This window comes from Triturus cristatus, chromosome 2_2 (genome assembly GCF_964204655.1).
Source record: "Triturus cristatus chromosome 2_2, aTriCri1.1, whole genome shotgun sequence".
NCBI classification, from domain to species: Eukaryota; Metazoa; Chordata; class Amphibia; order Caudata; family Salamandridae; genus Triturus; species Triturus cristatus.
In genome coordinates, this window is record NC_140582.1 from 1223096113 (window position 1) to 1223117560 (window position 21448).

At 48.6% G+C, this 21448-nt stretch overlaps 1 protein-coding gene across 1 annotated transcript in view; it reads left to right on the forward strand.

Moving 5' to 3' along the window:
• LOC146863445 (uncharacterized) overlaps positions 1 to 21448 on the forward strand; it is a 53551-nt gene that overhangs the window by 21899 nt on the left and 10204 nt on the right. Inside the window, exon 2 of the mRNA XM_085642879.1 lies at positions 10242 to 10307. Within this exon, the coding sequence (XP_085499005.1) occupies positions 10286 to 10307 (22 nt within the window). The 5' untranslated portion in view covers positions 10242 to 10285. The remainder of the gene's footprint in view (positions 1 to 10241; positions 10308 to 21448) is intronic.

A 21448-nucleotide genomic window follows, 5' to 3' on the forward strand; every position in this document is an offset into this window, starting at 1 on the left:
CTCATCCCTAAAACAACTCTCGACCGGGGATTGTGTACCAGAGAGTCAGCAGGTCTTCAGCAGGGATGATGCTGGACCTCCTCTCATCCCTAAAACAACTCTCGACCGGGGATTGTGTACCAAAGAGTCAGCAGGTCTTCGGCAGGGATGATGCTGGACCTCCTCTCATCCCTAAAACAACTCTTGACCGGGGATTGTGTACCAGAGAGTCAGCAGGTCTTCGGCAGGGATGATGCTGGACCTCCTCTCATCCCTAAAACAACTCTCGACCGGGGATTGTGTACCAGAGAGTCAGCAGGTCTTCGGCAGGGATGATGCTGGACCTCCTCATGCCTAAAGCAACTCTCGACCGGGGATTGTGTACCAGAGAGTCAGCAGGTCTTCGGCAGGGATGATGCTGGACCTCCTCTCATCCCTAAAACAACTCTCGACCGGGGATTGTGTACCAGAGAGTCAGCAGGTCTTCGGCAGGGATGATGCTGGACCTCCTCTCATCCCTAAAACAACTCTCGACCGGGGATTGTGTACCAGAGAGTCAGCAGGTCTTCGGCAGGGATGATGCTGGACCTCCTCTCATCCCTAAAACAACTCTCGACCGGGGATTGTGTACCAGACAGTCAGCAGGTCTTCGGCAGGGATGATGCTGGACCTCCTCTCATCCCTAAAACAACTCTCGACCGGGGATTGTGTACCAGAGAGTCAGCAGGTCTTCAGCAGGGATGATGCTGGACCTCCTCTCATCCCTAAAACAACTCTCGACCGGGGATTGTGTACCAGAGAGTCAGCAGGTCTTCAGCAGGGATGATGGTGAACCTCCTCTCATCCCTAAAACAACTCTCGACCGGGGATTGTGTACTAGAGAGTCAACAGGTCTTCAGCAGGGACGATGCTGAACCTCCTCTCATCCCTAAAACAACTCTCGACCGGGGATTGTGTACCAGAGAGTCAGCAGGTCTTCAGCAGGGATGATGCTGGACCTCCTCTCATCCCTAAAACAACTCTCAACTGGGGATTGTGTACGAGAGAGTCAGCAGGTCTTCAGCAGGGATGATGCTGGACCTCCTCTCATCCCTAAAACAACTCTCGACCGGGGATTGTGTACCAGAGAGTCAACAGGTCTTCAGCAGGGATGATGCTGGACCTCCTCATCCCTAAAACAACTCTCGACCGGGGATTGTGTACCAGAGAGTCAGCAGGTCTTCGGCAGGGATGATGCTGGACCTCCTCTCATCCCTAAAACAACTCTCGACCGGGGATTGTGTACCAGAGAGTCAGCAGGTCTTCGGCAGGGATGATGCTGGACCTCCTCTCATCCCTAAAACAACTCTCGACCGGGGATTGTGTACCAGAGAGTCAGCAGGTCTTCAGCAGGGATGATGCTGGACCTCCTCTCATCCCTAAAACAACTCTCGACCGGGGATTGTGTACCAGAGAGTCAGCAGGTCTTCAGCAGGGATGATGCTGGACCTCCTCTCATCCCTAAATCAACTCTCGACCGGGGATTGTGTACCAGAGAGTCAGCAGGTCTTCAGCAGGGATGATGCTGGACCTCCTCTCATCCCTAAAACAACTCTCGACCGGGGATTGTGTACCAGAGAGTCAGCAGGTCTTCGGCAGGGATGATGCTGGACCTCCTCTCATCCCTAAAACAACTCTCGACCGGGGATTGTGTACCAGAGAGTCAGCAGGTCTTCGGCAGGGATGATGCTGAACCTCCTCTCATCCCTAAAACAACTCTCGACCGGGGATTGTGTACCAGAGAGTCAGCAGGTCTTCTGCAGGGATGATGCTGGACCTCCTCTCATCCCTAAAACAACTCTTGACCGGGGATTGTGTACCAGAGAGTCAGCAGGTCTTCGGCAGGGATGATGCTGGACCTCCTCTCATCCCTAAAACAACTCTCGACCGGGGATTGTGTACCAGAGAGTCAGCAGGTCTTCGGCAGGGATGATGCTGGACCTCCTCTCATCCCTAAAACAACTCTCGACTGAGGATTGTGTACCAGAGAGTCAGCAGGTCTTCAGCAGGGATGATGCTGGACCTCCTCTCATCCCTAAAACAACTCTCGACCGGGGATTGTGTACCAGAGAGTCAGCAGGTCTTCGGCAGGGATGATGCTGGACCTCCTCTCATCCCTAAAACAACTCTCGACCGGGGATTGTGTACCAGAGAGTCAGCAGGTCTTCGGCAGGGATGATGCTGGACCTCCTCTCATCCCTAAAACAACTCTCGACCGGGGATTGTGTACCAGAGAGTCAGCAGGTCTTCAGCAGGGATGATGCTGGACCTCCTCTCATCCCTAAAACAACTCTCGACCGGGGATTGTGTACCACAGAGTCAGCAGGTCTTCAGCAGGGATGATGCTGGACCTCCTCTCATCCCTAAAACAACTCTCGACCGGGGATTGTGTACCAGAGAGTCAGCAGGTCTTCGGCAGGGATGATGCTGGACCTCCTCTCATCCCTAAAACAACTCTCGACCGGGGATTGTGTACCAGAGAGTCAGCAGGTCTTCGGCAGGGATGATGCTGGACCTCCTCTCATCCCTAAAACAACTCTCGACCGGGGATTGTGTACCAGAGAGTCAGCAGGTCTTCAGCAGGGATGATGCTGGACCTCCTCTCATCCCTAAAACAACTCTCGACCGGGGATTGTGTACCAGAGAGTCAGCAGGTCTTCAGCAGGGATGATGCTGGACCTCCTCTCATCCCTAAAACAACTCTCGACCGGGGATTGTGTACTAGAGAGTCAGCAGGTCTTCGGCAGGGATGATGCTGGACCTCCTCTCATCCCTAAAACAACTCTCGACCGGGGATTGTGTACCAGAGAGTCAGCAGGTCTTCAGCAGGGATGATGCTGGACCTCCTCTCATCCCTAAAACAACTCTCGACCGGGGATTGTGTACCAGAGAGTCAGCAGGTCTTCGGCAGGGATGATGCTGGACCTCCTCTCATCCCTAAAACAACTCTCGACCGGGGATTGTGTACCAGAGAGTCAGCAGGTCTTCAGCAGGGATGATGCTGGACCTCCTCTCATCCCTAAAACAACTCTCGACCGGGGATTGTGTACCAGAGAGTCAGCAGGTCTTCAGCAGGGATGATGCTGGACCTCCTCTCATCCCTAAAACAACTCTCAACCGGGGATTGTGTACTAGAGAGTCAGCAGGTCTTCAGCAGGGATGATGCTGGACCTCCTCATCCCTAAAACAACTCTCGACCGGGGATTGTGTACTAGAGAGTCAGCAGGTCTTCAGCAGGGATGATGCTGGACCTCCTCATCCCTAAAACAACTCTCGACCGGGGATTGTGTACCAGAGAGTCAGCAGGTCTTCAGCAGGGATGATGCTGGACCTCCTCTCATCCCTAAAACAACTCTCGACCGGGGATTGTGTACCAGAGAGTCAGCAGGTCTTCGGCAGGGATGATGCTGGACCTCCTCTCATCCCTAAAACAACTCTCGACTGGGGATTGTGTACCAGAGAGTCAGCAGGTCTTCAGCAGGGATGATGCTGGACCTCCTCTCATCCCTAAAACAACTCTCGACCGGGGATTGTGTACCAGAGAGTCAGCAGGTCTTCGGCAGGGATGATGCTGGACCTCCTCTCATCCCTAAAACAACTCTCGGCCGGGGATTGTGTACTAGAGAGTCAACAGGTCTTCAGCAGGGATGATGCTGGACCTCCTCTCATCCATAAAACAACTCTCGACCGGGGATTGTGTACTAGAGAGTCAGCAGGTCTTCAGCAGGGATGATGCTGAACCTCCTCTCATCCCTAAAACAACTCTCGACCGGGGATTGTGTACCAGAGAGTCAGCAGGTCTTCAGCAGGGACGATGCTGGACCTCCTCTCATCCCTAAAACAACTCTCGACCGGGGATTGTGTACCAGAGAGTCAGCAGGTCTTCAGCAGGGATGATGCTGGACCTCCTCTCATCCCTAAAACAACTCTCGACCGGGGATTGTGTACTAGAGAGTCAACAGGTCTTCAGCAGGGACGATGCTGGACCTCCTCTCATCCCTAAAACAACTCTCGACCGGGGATTGTGTACCAGAGTCAACAGGTCTTCGGCAGGGATGATGCTGGACCTCCTCTCATCCCTAAAACAACTCTCGACCGGGGATTGTGTACCAGAGAGTCAGCAGGTCTTCAGCAGGGATGATGCTGGACCTCCTCTCATCCCTAAAACAACTCTCGACCGGGGATTGTGTACCAGAGAGTCAGCAGGTCTTCAGCAGGGATGATGCTGGACCTCCTCTCATCCCTAAAACAACTCTCGACCGGGGATTGCGTACCAGAGAGTCAGCAGGTCTTCAGCAGGGATGATGCTGGACCTCCTCTCATCCCTAAAACAACTCTCGACCGGGGATTGTGTACCAGAGAGTCAACAGGTCTTCAGCAGGGATGATGCTGGACCTCCTCATCCCTAAAACAACTCTCGACCGGGGATTGTGTACCAGAGAGTCAGCAGGTCTTCAGCAGGGACGATGCTGGACCTCCTCTCATCCCTAAAACAACTCTCGACCGGGGATTGTGTACCAGAGAGTCAACAGGTCTTCAGCAGGGATGATGCTGGACCTCCTCATCCCTAAAACAACTCTCGACCGGGGATTGTGTACTAGAGAGTCAGCAGGTCTTCAGCAGGGATGATGCTGAACCTCCTCTCATCCCTAAAACAACTCTCGACTGGGGATTGTGTACCAGAGAGTCAGTAGGTCTTCGTCAGGGATGATGCTGGACCTCCTCTCATCCCTAAAACAACTCTCGACCAGGGATTGTGTACCAGAGAGTCAGCAGGTCTTCAGCAGGGATGATGCTGGACCTCCTCTCATCCCTAAAACAACTCTCGACCGGGGATTGTGTACCAAAGAGTCAGCAGGTCTTCAGCAGGGATGATGCTGGACCTCCTCTCATCCCTAAAACAACTCTCGACCGGGGATTGTGTACCAGAGAGTCAGCAGGTCTTCAGCAGGGATGATGCTGGACCTCCTCATGCCTAAAGCAACTCTCGACCGGGGATTGTGTACCAGAGAGTCAGCAGGTCTTCAGCAGGGATGATGCTGGACCTCCTCTCATCCCTAAAACAACTCTCGACCGGGGATTCTGTACTAGAGAGTCAACAGGTCTTCAGCAGGGATGATGCTGGAGTTCCTCATCCCTAAAACAGCTCTCAACCGGGGATTGTGTACTAGAGAGTCAGCAGGTCTTCAGCAGGGATGATGCTGGACCTCCTCTCATCCCTAAAACAACTCTCGACCGGGGATTGTGTACCAGAGAGTCAGCAGGTCTTCAGCAGGGATGATGCTGGACCTCCTCTCATCCCTAAAACAACTCTCGACCGGGGATTGTGTACCAGAGAGTCAGCAGGTCTTCAGCAGGGATGATGATGGACCTCCTCTCATCCCTAAAACAACTCTCGACCGTGGATTGTGTACCAGAGAGTCAGCAGGTCTTCAGCAGGGATGATGCTGGACCTCCTCATGCCTAAAGCAACTCTCGACCGGGGATTGTGTACCAGAGAGTCAGCAGGTCTTAGGCAGGGATGATGCTGGACCTCCTCTCATCCCTAAAACAACTCTCGACCGGGGATTGTGTACCAGAGAGTCAGCAGGTCTTCAGCAGGGATGATGCTGGACCTCCTCTCATCCCTAAAACAACTCTCGACCGGGGATTGTGTACCAGAGAGTCAGCAGGTCTTCAGCAGGGATGATGCTGGACCTCCTCTCATCCCTAAAACAACTCTCGACCGGGGATTGTGTACTAGAGTCAACAGGTCTTCAGCAGGGATGATGCTGGACTTCCTCATCCCTAAAACAGCTCTCGACCGGGGATTGTGTACTAGAGAGTCAGCAGGTCTTCAGCAGGGATGATGCTGGACCTCCTCTCATCCCTAAAACAACTCTCGACCAGGGATTGTGTACCAGAGAGTCAGCAGGTCTTCAGCAGGGATGATGCTGGACTTCCTCATCCCTAAAACAGCTCTCGACCGGGGATAGTGTACCAGAGAGTCAACAGGTCTTCAGCAGGGATGATGCTGGACTTCCTCATACCTAAAACAGCTCTCGACCGGGGATTGTGTACCAGAGAGTCAGCAGGTCTTCAGCAGGGATGATGCTGAACCTCCTCTCATCCCTAAAACAACTATCGACCGGGGATTGTGTACCAGAGAGTCAGCAGGTCTTCAGCAGGGACGATGCTGAACCTCCTCTCATCCCTAAAACAACTCTCGACCGGGGATTGTGTACCAGAGAGTCAGCAGGTCTTCAGCAGGGATGATGCTGGACCTCCTCTCATCCCTAAAACAACTCTCGACCGGGGATTGTGTACCAGAGAGTCAGCAGGTCTTCAGCAGGGATGATGCTGGACCTCCTCTCATCCCTAAAACAACTCTCGACCGGGGATTGTGTACCAGAGAGTCAGCAGGTCTTCAGCAGGGACGATGCTGAACCTCCTCTCATCCCTAAAACAATTCTCGACCGGGGATTGTGTACCAGAGAGTCAGCAGGTCTTCGGCAGGGATGATGCTGGACCTCCTCATGCCTAAAGCAACTCTCGACCGGGGATTGTGTACCAGAGAGTCAGCAGGTCTTCGGCAGGGATGATGCTGGACCTCCTCTCATCCCTAAAACAACTCTCGACTGGGGATTGTGTACCAGAGAGTCAGCAGGTCTTCGGCAGCGATGATGCTGGACCTCCTCTCATCCCTAAAACAACTCTCGACCGGGGATTGTGTACCAGAGAGTCAGCAGGTCTTCAGCAGGGATGATGCTGGACCTCCTCTCATCCCTAAAACAACTCTCGACCGGGGATTGTGTACCAGAGAGTCAGCAGGTCTTCAGCAGGGATGATGCTGAACCTCCTCTCATCCCTAAAACAACTCTCGACCGGGGATTGTGTACTAGAGAGTCAACAGGTCTTCAGCAGGGACGATGCTGAACCTCCTCTCATCCCTAAAACAACTCTCTACCGGGGATTGTGTACCAGAGAGTCAGCAGGTCTTCGGCAGGGATGATGCTGGACCTCCTCTCATCCCTAAAACAACTCTCGACCGGGGATTGTGTACCAGAGAGTCAGCAGGTCTTCAGCAGGGATGATGCTGGACCTCCTCTCATCCCTAAAACAACTCTCGACCGGGGATTGTGTACCAGAGAGTCAGCAGGTCTTCAGCAGGGATGATGCTGGACCTCCTCTCATCCCTAAAACAACTCTCGACCGGGGATTGTGTACCAGAGAGTCAGCAGGTCTTCAGCAGGGACGATGCTGGACTTCCTCATCCCTAAAACAACTCTCGACCGGGGATTGTGTACCAGAGAGTCAGCAGGTCTTCAGCAGGGATGATGCTGGACCTCCTCTCATCCCTAAAACAACTCTCGACCGTGGATTGTGTACCAGAGAGTCAGCAGGTCTTCAGCAGGGATGATGCTGGACCTCCTCATGCCTAAAGCAACTCTCGACCGGGGATTGTGTACCAGAGAGTCAGCAGGTCTTCGGCAGGGATGATGCTGGACCTCCTCTCATCCCTAAAACAACTCTCGACCGGGGATTGTGTACCAGAGAGTCAGCAGGTCTTCAGCAGGGATGATGCTGGACCTCCTCTCATCCCTAAAACCACTCTCGACCGGGGATTGTGTACCAGAGAGTCAGCAGGTCTTCAGCAGGGATGATGCTGGACCTCCTCTCATCCCTAAAACAACTCTCGACCGGGGATTGTGTACTAGAGAGTCAACAGGTCTTCAGCAGGGATGATGCTGGACTTCCTCATCCCTAAAACAGCTCTCGACCAAGGATTGTGTACTAGAGAGTCAGCAGGTCTTCAGCAGGGATGATGCTGGACCTCCTCTCATCCCTAAAACAACTCTCGACCAGGGATTGTGTACCAGAGAGTTAGCAGGTCTTCAGCAGGGATGATGCTGGACTTCCTCATCCCTAAAACAGCTCTCGACCGGGGATAGTGTACCAGAGAGTCAACAGGTCTTCAGCAGGGATGATGCTGGACTTCCTCATACCTAAAACAACTCTCAACCGGGGATTGTGTACCAGAGAGTCAGCAGGTCTTCAGCAGGGATGATGCTGAACCTCCTCTCATCCCTAAAACAACTATCGACCGGGGATTGTGTACCAGAGAGTCAGCAGGTCTTCAGCAGGGACGATGCTGAACCTCCTCTCATCCCTAAAACAACTCTCGACCGGGGATTGTGTACCAGAGAGTCAGCAGGTCTTCGGCAGGGATGATGCTGGACCTCCTCTCATCCCTAAAACAACTCTCGACCGGGGATTGTGTGCCAGAGAGTCAGCAGGTCTTCGGCAGGGATGATGCTGGACCTCCTCTCATCCCTAAAACAACTCTCGACCGGGGATTGTGTACCAGAGAGTCAGCAGGTCTTTGGCAGGGACGATGCTGAACCTCCTCTCATCCCTAAAACAATTCTCGATCGGGGATTGTGTACCAGAGAGTCAGCAGGTCTTCGGCAGGGATGATGCTGGACCTCCTCATGCCTAAAGCAACTCTCGACCGGGGATTGTGTACCAGAGAGTCAGCAGGTCTTCGGCAGGGATGATGCTGGACCTCCTCTCATCCCTAAAACAACTCTCGACCGGGGATTGTGTACCAGAGAGTCAGCAGGTCTTCGGCAGGGATGATGCTGGACCTCCTCTCATCCCTAAAACAACTCTCGACCGGGGATTGTGTACCAGAGAGTCAGCAGGTCTTCAGCAGGGATGATGCTGGACCTCCTCTCATCCCTAAAACAACTCTCGACCGGGGATTGTGTACCAGAGAGTCAGCAGGTCTTCAGCAGGGATGATGCTGAACCTCCTCTCATCCCTAAAACAACTCTCGACCGGGGATTGTGTACTAGAGAGTCAACAGGTCTTCAGCAGGGACGATGCTGAACCTCCTCTCATCCCTAAAACAACTCTCGACCGGGGATTGTGTACCAGAGAGTCAGCAGGTCTTCGGCAGGGATGATGCTGGACCTCCTCTCATCCCTAAAACAACTCTCGACCGGGGATTGTGTACCAGAGAGTCAGCAGGTCTTCAGCAGGGATGATGCTGGACCTCCTCTAATCCCTAAAACAACTCTCGACCGGGGATTGTGTACCAGAGAGTCAGCAGGTCTTCAGCAGGGATGATGCTGGACCTCCTCTCATCCCTAAAACAACTCTCGACCGGGGATTGTGTACCAGAGAGTCAGCAGGTCTTCGGCAGGGATGATGCTGGACCTCCTCTCATCCCTAAAACAACTCTCGATCGGGGATTGTGTACCAGAGAGTCAGCAGGTCTTCAGCAGGGACGATGCTGAACCTCCTCTCATCCCTAAAACAACTCTCGACCGGGGATTGTGTACCAGAGAGTCAGCAGGTCTTCGGCAGGGATGATGCTGGACCTCCTCATGGCTAAAGCAACTCTCGACCGGGGATTGTGTACCAGAGAGTCAGCAGGTCTTCGGCAGGGATGATGCTGGACCTCCTCTCATCCCTAAAACAACTCTCTACCGGGGATTGTGTACCAGAGAGTCAGCAGGTCTTCGGCAGGGATGATGCTGGACCTCCTCTCATCCCTAAAACAACTCTCGACCGGGGATTGTGTACCAGAGAGTCAGCAGGTCTTCAGCAGGGATGATGCTGGACCTCCTCTCATCCCTAAAACAACTCTCGACCGGGGATTGTGTACCAGAGAGTCAGCAGGTCTTCAGCAGGGATGATGCTGGACCTCCTCTCATCCCTAATACAACTCTCGACCGGGGATTGTGTACCAGAGAGTCAGCAGGTGTTCCAGAAAGGAAGGGGGGGAAGGGAGAGAACGAGAGAAATACGAGATTCATCTTATGGACGGGTATTCAGGACTCTACTATGAGTTCTTCTGATGGGCCAGCCGGCTCTTCCTTCAGACCATGTCTCTTTTCTTTTCTCAGATCGTATTTGTTTTCTGGGAAGTGTCTAAGAATCTTCTAAAAGAGATAGAAAAATTAACATTATGTCAAAACGCTTGTCAACACTAATAGAACTTATCATTGAAAATCACACTGTACATAGTACATTCTGTCTTCAATATTGCTGAGTCCAGTTAATCTCTTTCTCTTCATGCAGTAAGGTCACTAATCCTTAAAAATATCTGACATAAACTTCTACTTCTCTTCAATTGTTATTGTACTTTAGAGTGGGTGCAGGAGCCTTACCTTTGAATCCTTTCATTGTCTGTGGATTTTCGGTTGTTCACTCTAAGTCTTTCATTGCATTTACAGGTCCAGGAAGTTCAGGACGTGAATGCGCTCGGCCAGACTCCAAGATGATGATGCTGCCAGACCAAGGTATGAAGGGTTCTAGCTTTTCTTCTCTGCGTTGCTCTCTCCATGCAGGTGTAAAGCCAAGTAAGACCTTGTGGCTTGGGTCTGGTAGAAATACTCGCGCCCAAGCTGAGATAGCTACCGAAGACACTCGACTACCCAATCTCTCATTTTTCTTGCGGAGTTTGAGTACAAAGTTAGCTTGGGAAACAGTGAAGAACTCAACCCATAGCAGTGCTTAATTTGTGTCAGTGGTTTCCCGGTACTTAGCACTAGGACTTATTTAACAGGGCTGGGTCTATTGATTATATCTCCTGTGGGTGGTGGGCCCAGTAGTTAATAAAAATAAATGTACCTGTCCGTGCTGTCCTCCTTCGGTTTGGCTGTCTGTCTGGTATTGCCTGGTATGGTTCCAGATAACATCCCACCCAGGTCCCGCCATGATTACTGCATGTCAGTAGTGCACGTCTGTCTTTCACCAAGGAGCATGTATTCCCATTGGATAATCACAGCTGATGGCAGGCCGAGGCTGTGTGAACTGGGGACGAGGCAGGGCGCGAAATCTCAGGTCTCAGAAAACACTTATTGCAAAGTCGGAGTAAATTAAAAGTGCGTAGATAGGTCGCATAGCATACTTAACAGCTTGCATGCCCTGAACAGAATCCACCTAAAGCAGGACATACATAATTCATTCTGCCTGTCTTTTGCATGCTCGTGGCCTGGGCCTACCACCAAGTGCAGTCCATGTCAGACAGATGGTGTACGGTGTTCTGCAGCTCTATATAACAAGCATTTGCAATGCAATCGGTCTCGCCTTTGGGACCTTATATGTATTTAGCTATGCAGCACATTTGCCGGGGTGCTGAAACATCTACTATTCTATAACATGGAGGGAAAATAAGTACCAAACTGCGTGACACACCAGGTATGGGAACACATGGAGAGAAATATTGCCTTTCAGCAGGCAAGAAGGATGTGCACAGCCTCAGGCGGTAGCAGAAGGAACCGGGGGTAAGAGAAGGCCAATGAAGGATGTTTGCATACGGCGTGTGCTTGTATCTCCTGTGAACTGGCGGTGCTTTGACTGTGTATACAGGGTTCGCCAGTGTACAGCAGAATTCTGTACTCCTGTGTACAGGGGGAGGCTCTGAGTGCACGCGCTCCGAGAGTCCGTATCTATGTGCACTGTAAGAGACGCTTTGTACAAGTTTGATTTGAGTACCTCTGTGCACAGTGAGTAAATGCACCCAGATTGTGCCTGCATTTATTTCTATGTACACCAAGGGTCTGTGTTGCATGTGTGCCAGTGGCTCTTATTTCTGTGCCTATGTCTGCGTGCAGTGAGCGACTGCATCTTAAAGTGCAGTGAATGTCTGTGTATTTCTTGGGAAGAACCTGCACCTCCGTGTACAGTGGAAGGGGCTTGTACCTCTGGGTTCATGTGTGTCCTCTTCGTTGTGTAAAAGCCCACCTCTACTTCCATTTTCTCGAGTACCTCGAACCATTGTGTACATATGTGGCACTCCCTCTGTGTACCATGAGCGCCCTGCACCTCTGAGCAATGGAATGGGTGGCACCTCCGTGTAGGGGAGAGCATTGAGGGCGATGTGAATCAGTGTCAGTCAGTCATTGTCAGTCAGTCCGTCATAATCAGTCAGTGTCAGTCAGTCAGTCAGTGTCAGTCAGTCACAATCAGTAGTGTCAGTCATTGTCAGTCAGTCCGTCACAGTCAGTCAGTGAGTCAGTGTCAGTCAGTCACAATCAGTAGTGTCAGTCAATGTCAGTCAGTCAATGTCAGTCAGTCAGTGTCAGTCAGTCAGTCAGTCAGTGTCAGTCAGTCACAATCAGTAGTGTCAGTCATAGTCAGTCAATGTCAGTCAGTCGGTGTCAGTCAGTCACAATCAGTAGTGTCAGTCATTGTCAGTCAGTCAGTGTCAGTCAGGCAGCCAGTGTCAATGAGTAGTGTTAGTCAGTCAGTGTCAGTCAGTGTAGGAGAGTAGGATCTGCACCTTATGTTGCCCCCACTTTTTTATCTGATGTTTACACTGGTTTCTGGCTATAGTCAGGCTGGGACCTGGCCAATCAGGGCCCCAGCCCCTCTGTTCTATATTAGAGGCACTAGTGATAGGATACTGTGGTACTTTATGAGCCCCTAGTATATGGTACCTTGGGTACCACAGGCATAGGTACTTCACAGGCCTACCAGGGGGTGAAGCATGTATTATGCCACCCTTGGGAAGCAGACTAAATCTGACACCACAGGCCTGCTACTGCAGCCCGGGTGAGGTAGTGTTAGCACTCCTCACTGAGATATAGGTTCCCTATATCTCTCCTTACACACACATGTAAACCTATCAGTTACCCCTAAGGCAGGCCCTATCAATCCTGAGGGCAGGGGGTGCTTGGTTTCCATGTGAGGGGGTGCCTCTGCCTGAGCATGGCCCCTGTGCAGCTCTCAGAGTCCATTCTCTGTGGCGGTTTGTGGATGTGGTTAAACCATATACTCTTAAGTGCATTATAACCTCGCGGTTAATGCTAACTTTGGGATGGCTGCATCAAAACATGTTGTGTTTGGTGTCAAACGCTTTGGAAGCATACCCCCACACCAGTAACTGGTGTGGGAGTATAATCCCACCCTTCTAGAGGGATAGACATGTACCCACTGTGGAAACACGGTAGAATCCTGAAGAGCCCTGGCATCACAAAATGGATGCCACCAGTCACAGACACTGGGCTGCCGTCCTGCTGCTGACCGAAACTCGCAGTGGAGGAGGCCCAACAATAGGTATCCTGTCACAGGGAGGTGTGGTCACCTCCCAGACAGGGTTTAGTGTATTGGGGCTGGGTGGGTGCACTCCTAGAGTGCTTTGAAGTCCTGCACTGTGGGAGTAGTAGGCTCCTCTGTGCAAATGCCTGTTCAAACCGGTTCAGGGGCTACCTGCCCCTGCTCTGGCGTGAAACTGGACAAAGGGAAGTGGGTGTAACCACCCACTCTCCTGACCCTCCCATAGGAGGGGTCATAGAGCTAGTCCCTCCCTTCCTTGTAGTAAAAGTTAGGGAACCCTTGCCATTGCAAACTAGATATCCCTGGACGACGCTCTGAAGAAGAATCCTGGACCTTCGACGTTCCACTACCTTTGGAAGACTGAAGAATCTCCCTTGGAGTCAAGGAGTGACTCCCCTGCTTGGCAGGCACCAAAACTTTGAATCAAACATTCCCGCTCCCGCTGGAGTCCGAAGTCCCTGCAGCCCCGGAAGTGGATTTCCTGACTTCTCCAAGGCCATCGTGAGTCCCCAGCGAAGCTGAGGCAAGTGGACCCCACGAGTGATGAGAAACCGCAATATCTGCGTATCGGGCACTATTTTCGAGTCCAACCCCTTCACGAGGTTCTACGAACTTGTGCATTGGACCACGTGTGGTCCAAGCCTCCAGCCGGATTTCCACTGAAGATCAGAGGCCTACCTCGTCTCGAGTGACTGTGGGCTCCTGTTGAGTGAATCTTCCCGAGGCATCTTTGCGATCCCTTGTCGGTTGACTTGTGGGTCCCCAGAAGCCTTTTCTACAAAACCAAAGGGCTCCCCTGATTGTTCCAGGCCTGCCCTGACTTACCCTCGCTGGGTGAGTCCCTCAGACCTTGCTGGTCTGCACCGCTGACTTTTTACACTTTCCACAAGACTTGCTGTTACCAAAGCTTGTTCAACACACAAGGTAGTGGTGGATATTGAGTCGCACAATCACATGAACAATTAAGTCAGATGATGAGGCAATTCGATACAGTACATATACTTAGTTGTGAGACAAATATTTTGAAGGTGCCAACTCGAGGTCAGATATCCCACTACCACGGATATCAATCAAACAGAAGAAGAATACGAAGAATACATTTATTGTTTAGTTAATAAAAACCATAACAATATAACATTTGTTAACAGTGCATAATACCAATAAAATCAGTTAAAAAAATATTAAAAAACAGGTACTTTTTTCATTAGGTTTTGAGCCGTTTCCTTCTACAAATAGCCAATATGTCAATAAATTTAGGCTATTATCTGAAATTTGTTCTGAAGTGCCGTCGTGCTAGTAGCTTAATGTTAAAACATACACGTTTGCAATTTAGTTATAAATAATATAGATTATGTGCAAAAATTTAATTTTAAAAGAGCAATTGTGTACAACAGCAGCAGGGTGAGCAGGCAAGTTCATTGTTCGTTCAAAGGGGCTTTCTTGTGACTGAGGATAAGTCCTTAAGATCTGACTGAGACGGATCCATATCTCATTCGGAGTTTAGAGAAACGTTGATGATTTTTTGGTCAGTTACCAAGTTTTTTAGCCGTTTTTGTTCAGCAAGCGTTAAAAATTTTGCTAGGCGGCATTTTAACTGAGTGTTGTCTGGATTAAAACATGCTAGTACCGCTTGTCTCCTTGTTCGGATACCCATTATGTTAAATAGGTTTTTTAGGAGTTTCTGCCGGTCTTGAGCCATATTTTTGCATAGGCAGATTAAATGTAAAATGTCACCTTGCTTAGCTTTGCACAGGCTACAGGAGTCTTGACCTATCCGCCGTTGCCATGGCGGAAGATGTTGGGCACAAGGCAGAACTCCCAGTCTGTACTTCAAAAAGCTCATTTTTGCTGCTTTAGAGTACCCCTGGTTGAAGTATGTTTGTGGGGTCAGAGACTTATATGTGTTCAGAGTCATCCAGGCATGAGCCCTATTAGCAAAGGTTGCCTTGTCTTCAATCAGTGACGCTTGTTTAATGACCTTCCAGGCTAGTTTTTTAAAAGCGTAGTATCCAATTTGGGCGTCCCAGAGTTCCTGTAGTTTAGTGTATTCCAAGGCTGACTGGAGGTAAGCTCTGGCTTGGGACGTGTCTCTGTGTTGCAGTTCTTGCCACAGCAAGCTGTTAAGCATGTGGGATCGAGAGCTTTTGATCTTAAACCAACAGATGATATATGCACCTTGTCTGGCGAGATCTTGTCGCAGGAGCCCAAACTCCAACCTAACCTGGGCTGGAGAGATGTAGTTTGGAAGACAAAACATTTGTTTATAGGCTTTGACCTGCAGGTTGTCTAATTGCTTAGCGTCTCTGCCCCGCATTGCTTCACTACCGTATGCAATTGTGGGAAGAAGTTTTGCCTGGGCTACCCTTAGTAAGGGGATCAGGAGCGGCCCCGTGAGTTTGTGCGCAAGATTTTTCAGAGTTATGGCCATTAACAAGCCCTTTCTTCTTTTCTCCTTCATCTGAGATTTAAACAAGCCTCCTTTGTCTATTATTACTCCTAAGTATCTATACTCATCTGCCGCGTCAATTTTTCTATTACCGAGGAACCAATTTCTCTGGCGTATCGTTTTGTTTTTTTGGATTGTCATCGTCCGAGTTTTTTGCAGATTTATCCTTAGATTGTTCTCTTCGGCGTAGTTCTGCATTGCCGTCAGGAGGTTCTGTAGTCCGACGTATGTGTGGCTGAGCAGGACTACGTCGTCTGCGTACATTAGGTTGGACAATGCAATCCCACCTAACCGCGGGGAATGAGAGTTACAGGTATTAAGTACTTTTGGCAGATCAGCCAGATATAGATTAAACAGGGTTGGTGCAAGCACACAACCCTGTTTCAAGCCTTTTGAGGTGTAAATTTTCTTGGAGATGTGACTACCATCGCCTAGTTTCACCTGCACTCAGGTATTTGTGTGTAAAAGCTTCAGCATTTTTACCGTATGTGCTGGTGGACCCCATTGATCCAGTTTCCTCCACAGTCTGCCTCTATCCACATTGTCGAATGCAGCACTAAAGTCGATGTAGCACAGGTGTAATGGTTGCTTGGAGGTTTTGGCTGCGTCGATTATTAGGGATATTGTAAGGATGTTGGTGGTGGTTCTTGTTGATTTACGGAACCCAGTTGGATTCCACGGTATAGTAAGACTGGCCTCTGCCCAGCTTGTTAGTTCTTCAAGTATTGTACCTGAAAAGTATTTTGCCTCATTATCAATCAAAGCTATTAGGCGATAGTTTGTAGGATCAGCCTTGTCCCCTTTTTTATGGATTGGTGCTATGATTGACCCTTTCCAGAGTTCTGGTATTATTTCCAACCGCCTGATGTCTGTGAATAAAGAATGAAAAATATCCACCCAGGCATCCGGCTTAGCTTTATAGAAAGCCGGAGGAATGCCATTCGGGCCTGGTGCTCCTTCTCTCCTTCCTTTTACAATTTGTTTCCTTATTATTTCCAGGGGATGATGGCTGGCGTCACTTAGTTGGCTGTTTTCATTGTCACCAGGTTCTTGGTTGCTCGGGTAGGTTGAGGTCTGGCTGATATGTACTTGCGGCGTAAAAAAGCTTGTTTGATAATTGCCAGGTGTTTCAGTTGGATTATTAAAATGGCTTGACAGGTAGTTTATCCATGTTGATTCTGTTATGTTTGACCCAATTCCGGTGTGATATGGACGGATGATTCCGTTGACTGTTTTCCAGAAGCGACTACTGTTGTTGCATTTTATGTCGCATAGTAATTTTGCCCAGTGGTCATTCTCAGAGTCTCTTTTGATGTGCCATTTAAGTTTCTTCAATTTTGCCCTTTGCTCTTTTAAGTTTGTTCGAAGAAGAGTATTCCACGGTGAATGTCTTAGGTTGCACAGGGCTGCATTAATTGTTTTTTTAAGAGACTTTATCTCTACTCACATTTTTTTCCGAGATGTTGTGCTTATTTCGTATGGGCTGTAGCTCCCGGTTGTTGTTATTATTTTTTGCTAATTGACTTGTGAGTGTGTCGGTGAATTTTTCCCAGGTTTCTATTTGATTTCCTGGGCTTTCAGCTAGTTTATTGAAAAGTTGAATTGCAGCGTCAGCTTTAGTAGCTATATTTGTTGTTGTGCAGTTAATCCTCCGTAAATTAGAGGTATAAATAATCTCCTGGGTTGCTTCTGGCGAGATTGTCTTTGAGGCTATACAGGTTATGTGGAATTCTTGTGGGCGATGGTCACTGTCTCCTTTATCCCCCATTCTGAACCCACCAATGTGTTCAAAAAGTGCAAGATTTACAAAGGTGTAGTCCAAGATAGAACTAGTTGTTGAGGAGTAATATGAGGCTACGGGTGGAATGTCATCTGAGAATCTGCCGTTTAGTGCACGCAGGTTTAAGTGTTCCAGATCATCTAGTAGGTGGTTGTTGCGCAGGTTCTTCTTCTTCTGCTGTGGAACGTGTTGTTTAGGGATATTATAAAGGCCTGTTTGCAGCACTATCTCATATCCCTGAGCCGAGCCAATAAGATGTTGGTTAAAATCCCCAGACAAAATGATCAGAGGATTCTCTGTCGCCATATAAATTTCTGTCACATGTTTCACTAACTCAGTGGCATCTTTTATTTTGCGTTTAGGATGAATGTATGAATTTATCCTGATCACCTCATTTTCTTTATCCTCAATGTAAATAGGAGTTTTAACTGTTATAAATGTGTTTGAGTTTAGATCCATCGTTGTTACTGATGATATACGGGTTGTTGACATGTAAGTGGCCAGCCCCCCAGAGCTGTGACCAAATCTTCCGGATCTTATTGCCGGTATGGAGAGACACGTGTATCCCTCAATTTGTTTCGGGGTCGTGAGCCAAGTTTCCTGCAGTAGTATTATGTCGTGGGCCTTGATGTAATTTAGGAAGTCTGGATCAGTTATTTTTGCAGCTAGGCCATTTATGTTCAATGAACAGACTTTAAGGCCTGTTGTTCCACCTTGTTGATCAGGTCAATCCAACTCTGTGTGTCTTTTTATGGTACGTGATATTGTTTCCATTTTCCGAGCCTGGTGTGTTGGAGCCCGTGATTGAGATGTTAATTCCTGTTTGTGCCTGTAGTCATCAATGCTCCTTTGGCGAGATCTCCCACGGGCGCCCTTGAGGATACTCGTTGGTGGAGTATTATCCACTTGTTGACCTGTGCCGTCAGTATTTATTAGTGGTGCCGGGTATGCTGGGTTTTCAAATGGAAGTATCTCAATACCCCATTTTTTAAAAACATGTAATTCTGCCAAGATTAGTTTTGCAGTTCCGCTAGAGGACCATGTTGTTTTTGTTACTTCCATAGGTTGAGGATTGTTGGTGTTTACAAACTCTATGGATATTAGATCCGTTGATCTTATCACAGCTAAAGTTGGAATTGCTCCCCTGATTGTTCCAGGCCTGCCCTGACTTACCCTCGCTGGGTGAGTCCCTCAGACCTTGCTGGTCTGCACCGCTGACTTTTTACACTTTCCACAAGACTTGCTGTTACCAAAGCTTGTTCAACACACAAGGTAGTGGTGGATATTGAGTCGCACAATCACATGAACAATTAAGTCAGATGATGAGGCAATTCGATACAGTAAATATACTTAGTTGTGAGACAAATATTTTGAAGGTGCCAACTCGAGGTCAGATATCCCACTACCACGGATATCAATCAAACAGGTCATACATGGCCCGTAATACAAACACACAGAGAAACCCCGGCACTCTAATCAAATAAAACCAATTACATTAGTTTGAAATTAATCTTATGAACTGCAAGCACCAAATAAGAGAGATAACCACTTGATGTAGAGAATGTTACGAAACGTAGAAATATATGCTGTGAACCCAGATTTAATGATTGTCAGACACAAAGCACTTCATCTAACATGTTGCATCCCATGTCAGAGAAAACATCAAGAAAAAATTTGGTGTACACATTGCATTTCGTGCAGTTCTTATAAGCACAAATCTTGACACGTAGAGCGTTCTATCAGAAACAGCCAACGCGCGTTTCGTCACCACCGTGACTTCCTCAAGGCTTCAATTCCGGTGCTCAGAAGAAAGTAGGGATGGCTATAGTAGGCCTGGTCCCCTGGGTTCTCCGAAGTCCTAAGAATTCTTTCTGGGAATCCGGATATCCAATGTCTCATAAGTTTATAGAGAAGTATATCAAAGCTTATTCGGCTTTATTCGGATGGTGGAAAGGGCTATCTTGTGCTGGGTCGCCTAAACTCTCCAAGGTCCTGGAGTGTGTTAGAGTCCCGTGAACAATTTCATAAAGGGTTGGAGCGATTTGGCAAAGAAGAAATCCTGCTTGCTAGAAGTACTGATTCTCTGCTGTCTCACATCCAAAAGTAATGGATATCCATAAAAGTATCTCCGAAAAGGTATAAATAAAAGTTTCTGCAAGCTCATATGCTCCGCTCTCGTCAAATATCCCGTGAGTTCAAGATTTCAAGGAACCATGATAAGATCCTCCGGTCCGCAATACGCGCCGTCCTGAGATTCCTGCTGTCCGTGGACTTCCTGCATGTACCAAAGCTTGTTGGCTCCAATCTGGTCACCGACACCGCAGTAAGCTGCAGACTTTGTGGGACACGCCCAATCCAGCTCCTGGTCGTCATCGACGCCTCCTGGACCTCGTGGCTGAGGAGTCAAGACACCTGTGATCACCTGAAATCACCCGACGACTATGGGCATCCAGCTTCCCTGCCCCTGGTCACTGCCAAGTGACTTTGAACACTGTCTCCTCTGCTTTCAGGTCTTCCTTCTTCTGAATCCAGCCTTGGATTCCACCGGACACTTCTTTTGTCTTCACAAGCAGCAAGTCTTCTTTGGCTCCCATTGAAAACGATGCCGCGACCCGACACCAAAAGACACCTATGCACCCGGCTTCCCTGGGTAAGGTAACTCCAGCACTACGGTGCTCCTGTGTGTGTTGGCCCTAGAACTACTTGCACTGTAAGTGACTTACTTGTAGACTCTCCCGAAGTGCCCTTAAACTCTTAATTTCTAACCGCGACTTGCCCCATTGAAGTCTACGGCGATTCGCGCCTGTGTTCACCCACTGCACGCATCCCCCGTGGGTCCTTTACTAACCTGCCTTGGGTGGTTTCGTGAGGCCCCAACACTTCTTAAGCCCTAGGCCTTGTCCCTTTGCAAGTCATTGTTCTTAAGTCTCTTTTTTAGTATATGGTCTGGTACGCCCCTAGGGCCCCAGCCATATTTGTGCTTAATTTATTGTGAAACGTTGATTTGTGCATATGTTCCTGACTTCTAATCTCATAAAGAGATTAGTAGAGAGTTGTTTCATAATAAATACATATATATTTGATATATATCCCTGTGTGGTGTCCTTTCATTTGGTGATTCAAGAGATTATGTGGTAAAACAAGCTGCTTTACATTCCTCTAAGACTTAGCCTGAAGGCTGCTCTCCACAGCTACCACTAGGATAGCTTTCTTGCAAGGTTGTCTTAAACCTATCTACCATAAGAGTCGAATTGTACTGGTGCAAGGTGGCCACTTTAACTAGTGAACAGCATATACCAGGCCAACTTCTCACAGGGAGGAAGCTGAGAACATATTTAAATTAGGAAAAGGACAATATCTGCAATATGTGAAAATCTCTGCAGTGGCCCAGGAAATTTGGCCCACATTCCCGCAGGAACCGCCTCTGAACAAATAAAAGGTATAAAAACATATATGAAAATACAAACAACTTAAAAAGTAGAGTTACTACAATTTAAGCTATGATTTAATATGCAATTAAAATAGAAAAAACATTATAACTCCATGGTAATAAAAGATATAAAAACATGTCAATCAAAGAAAATACATTTACTACCCATTATCCAGCGTAAGCAACAGCAGAGAAATGATTTCACCTTGGAGGGGTCAGTCTTACTATTCCCACTTCAATGTTAACAACAGTATAGAAAATGGTAGACTGTAGAGGAGTTAGATTCAGTATTCCCTTTCCAAACTAAGCAACATTTGGGAACATGTGAGACTTTGGAGGTATTTCCTGTTCCCACTCCTGGCGGAGCAGCCATAGAAAAAATGTTTGGACTTTGGAAGGCTCAGATTTACTATTCTCACCCCAAATGAAGCAAAAGTAAGCAAAGTGTTGAGTTACTATTCCCACTCCACAATGAGCAGTGAGAAAGTGAAAGCTAAAAAACAAATACTTTATGTGAGTAACCATTGGCTCCCCAGCTCATCATTCAGTGGGTTGCACTGGATACCCAATGACAAGATTAAAATATTATACTTAATTACTACAGTTCTTCCCCATCCCTTCCAGTAGGACTGATATACCTTCCAAACATCTCTAGTTTACTGTCTCTGTTGAAGGGGAGTTTTTACTGAAACCTAAATAATACATTTGTAATCATTGTGCTGCA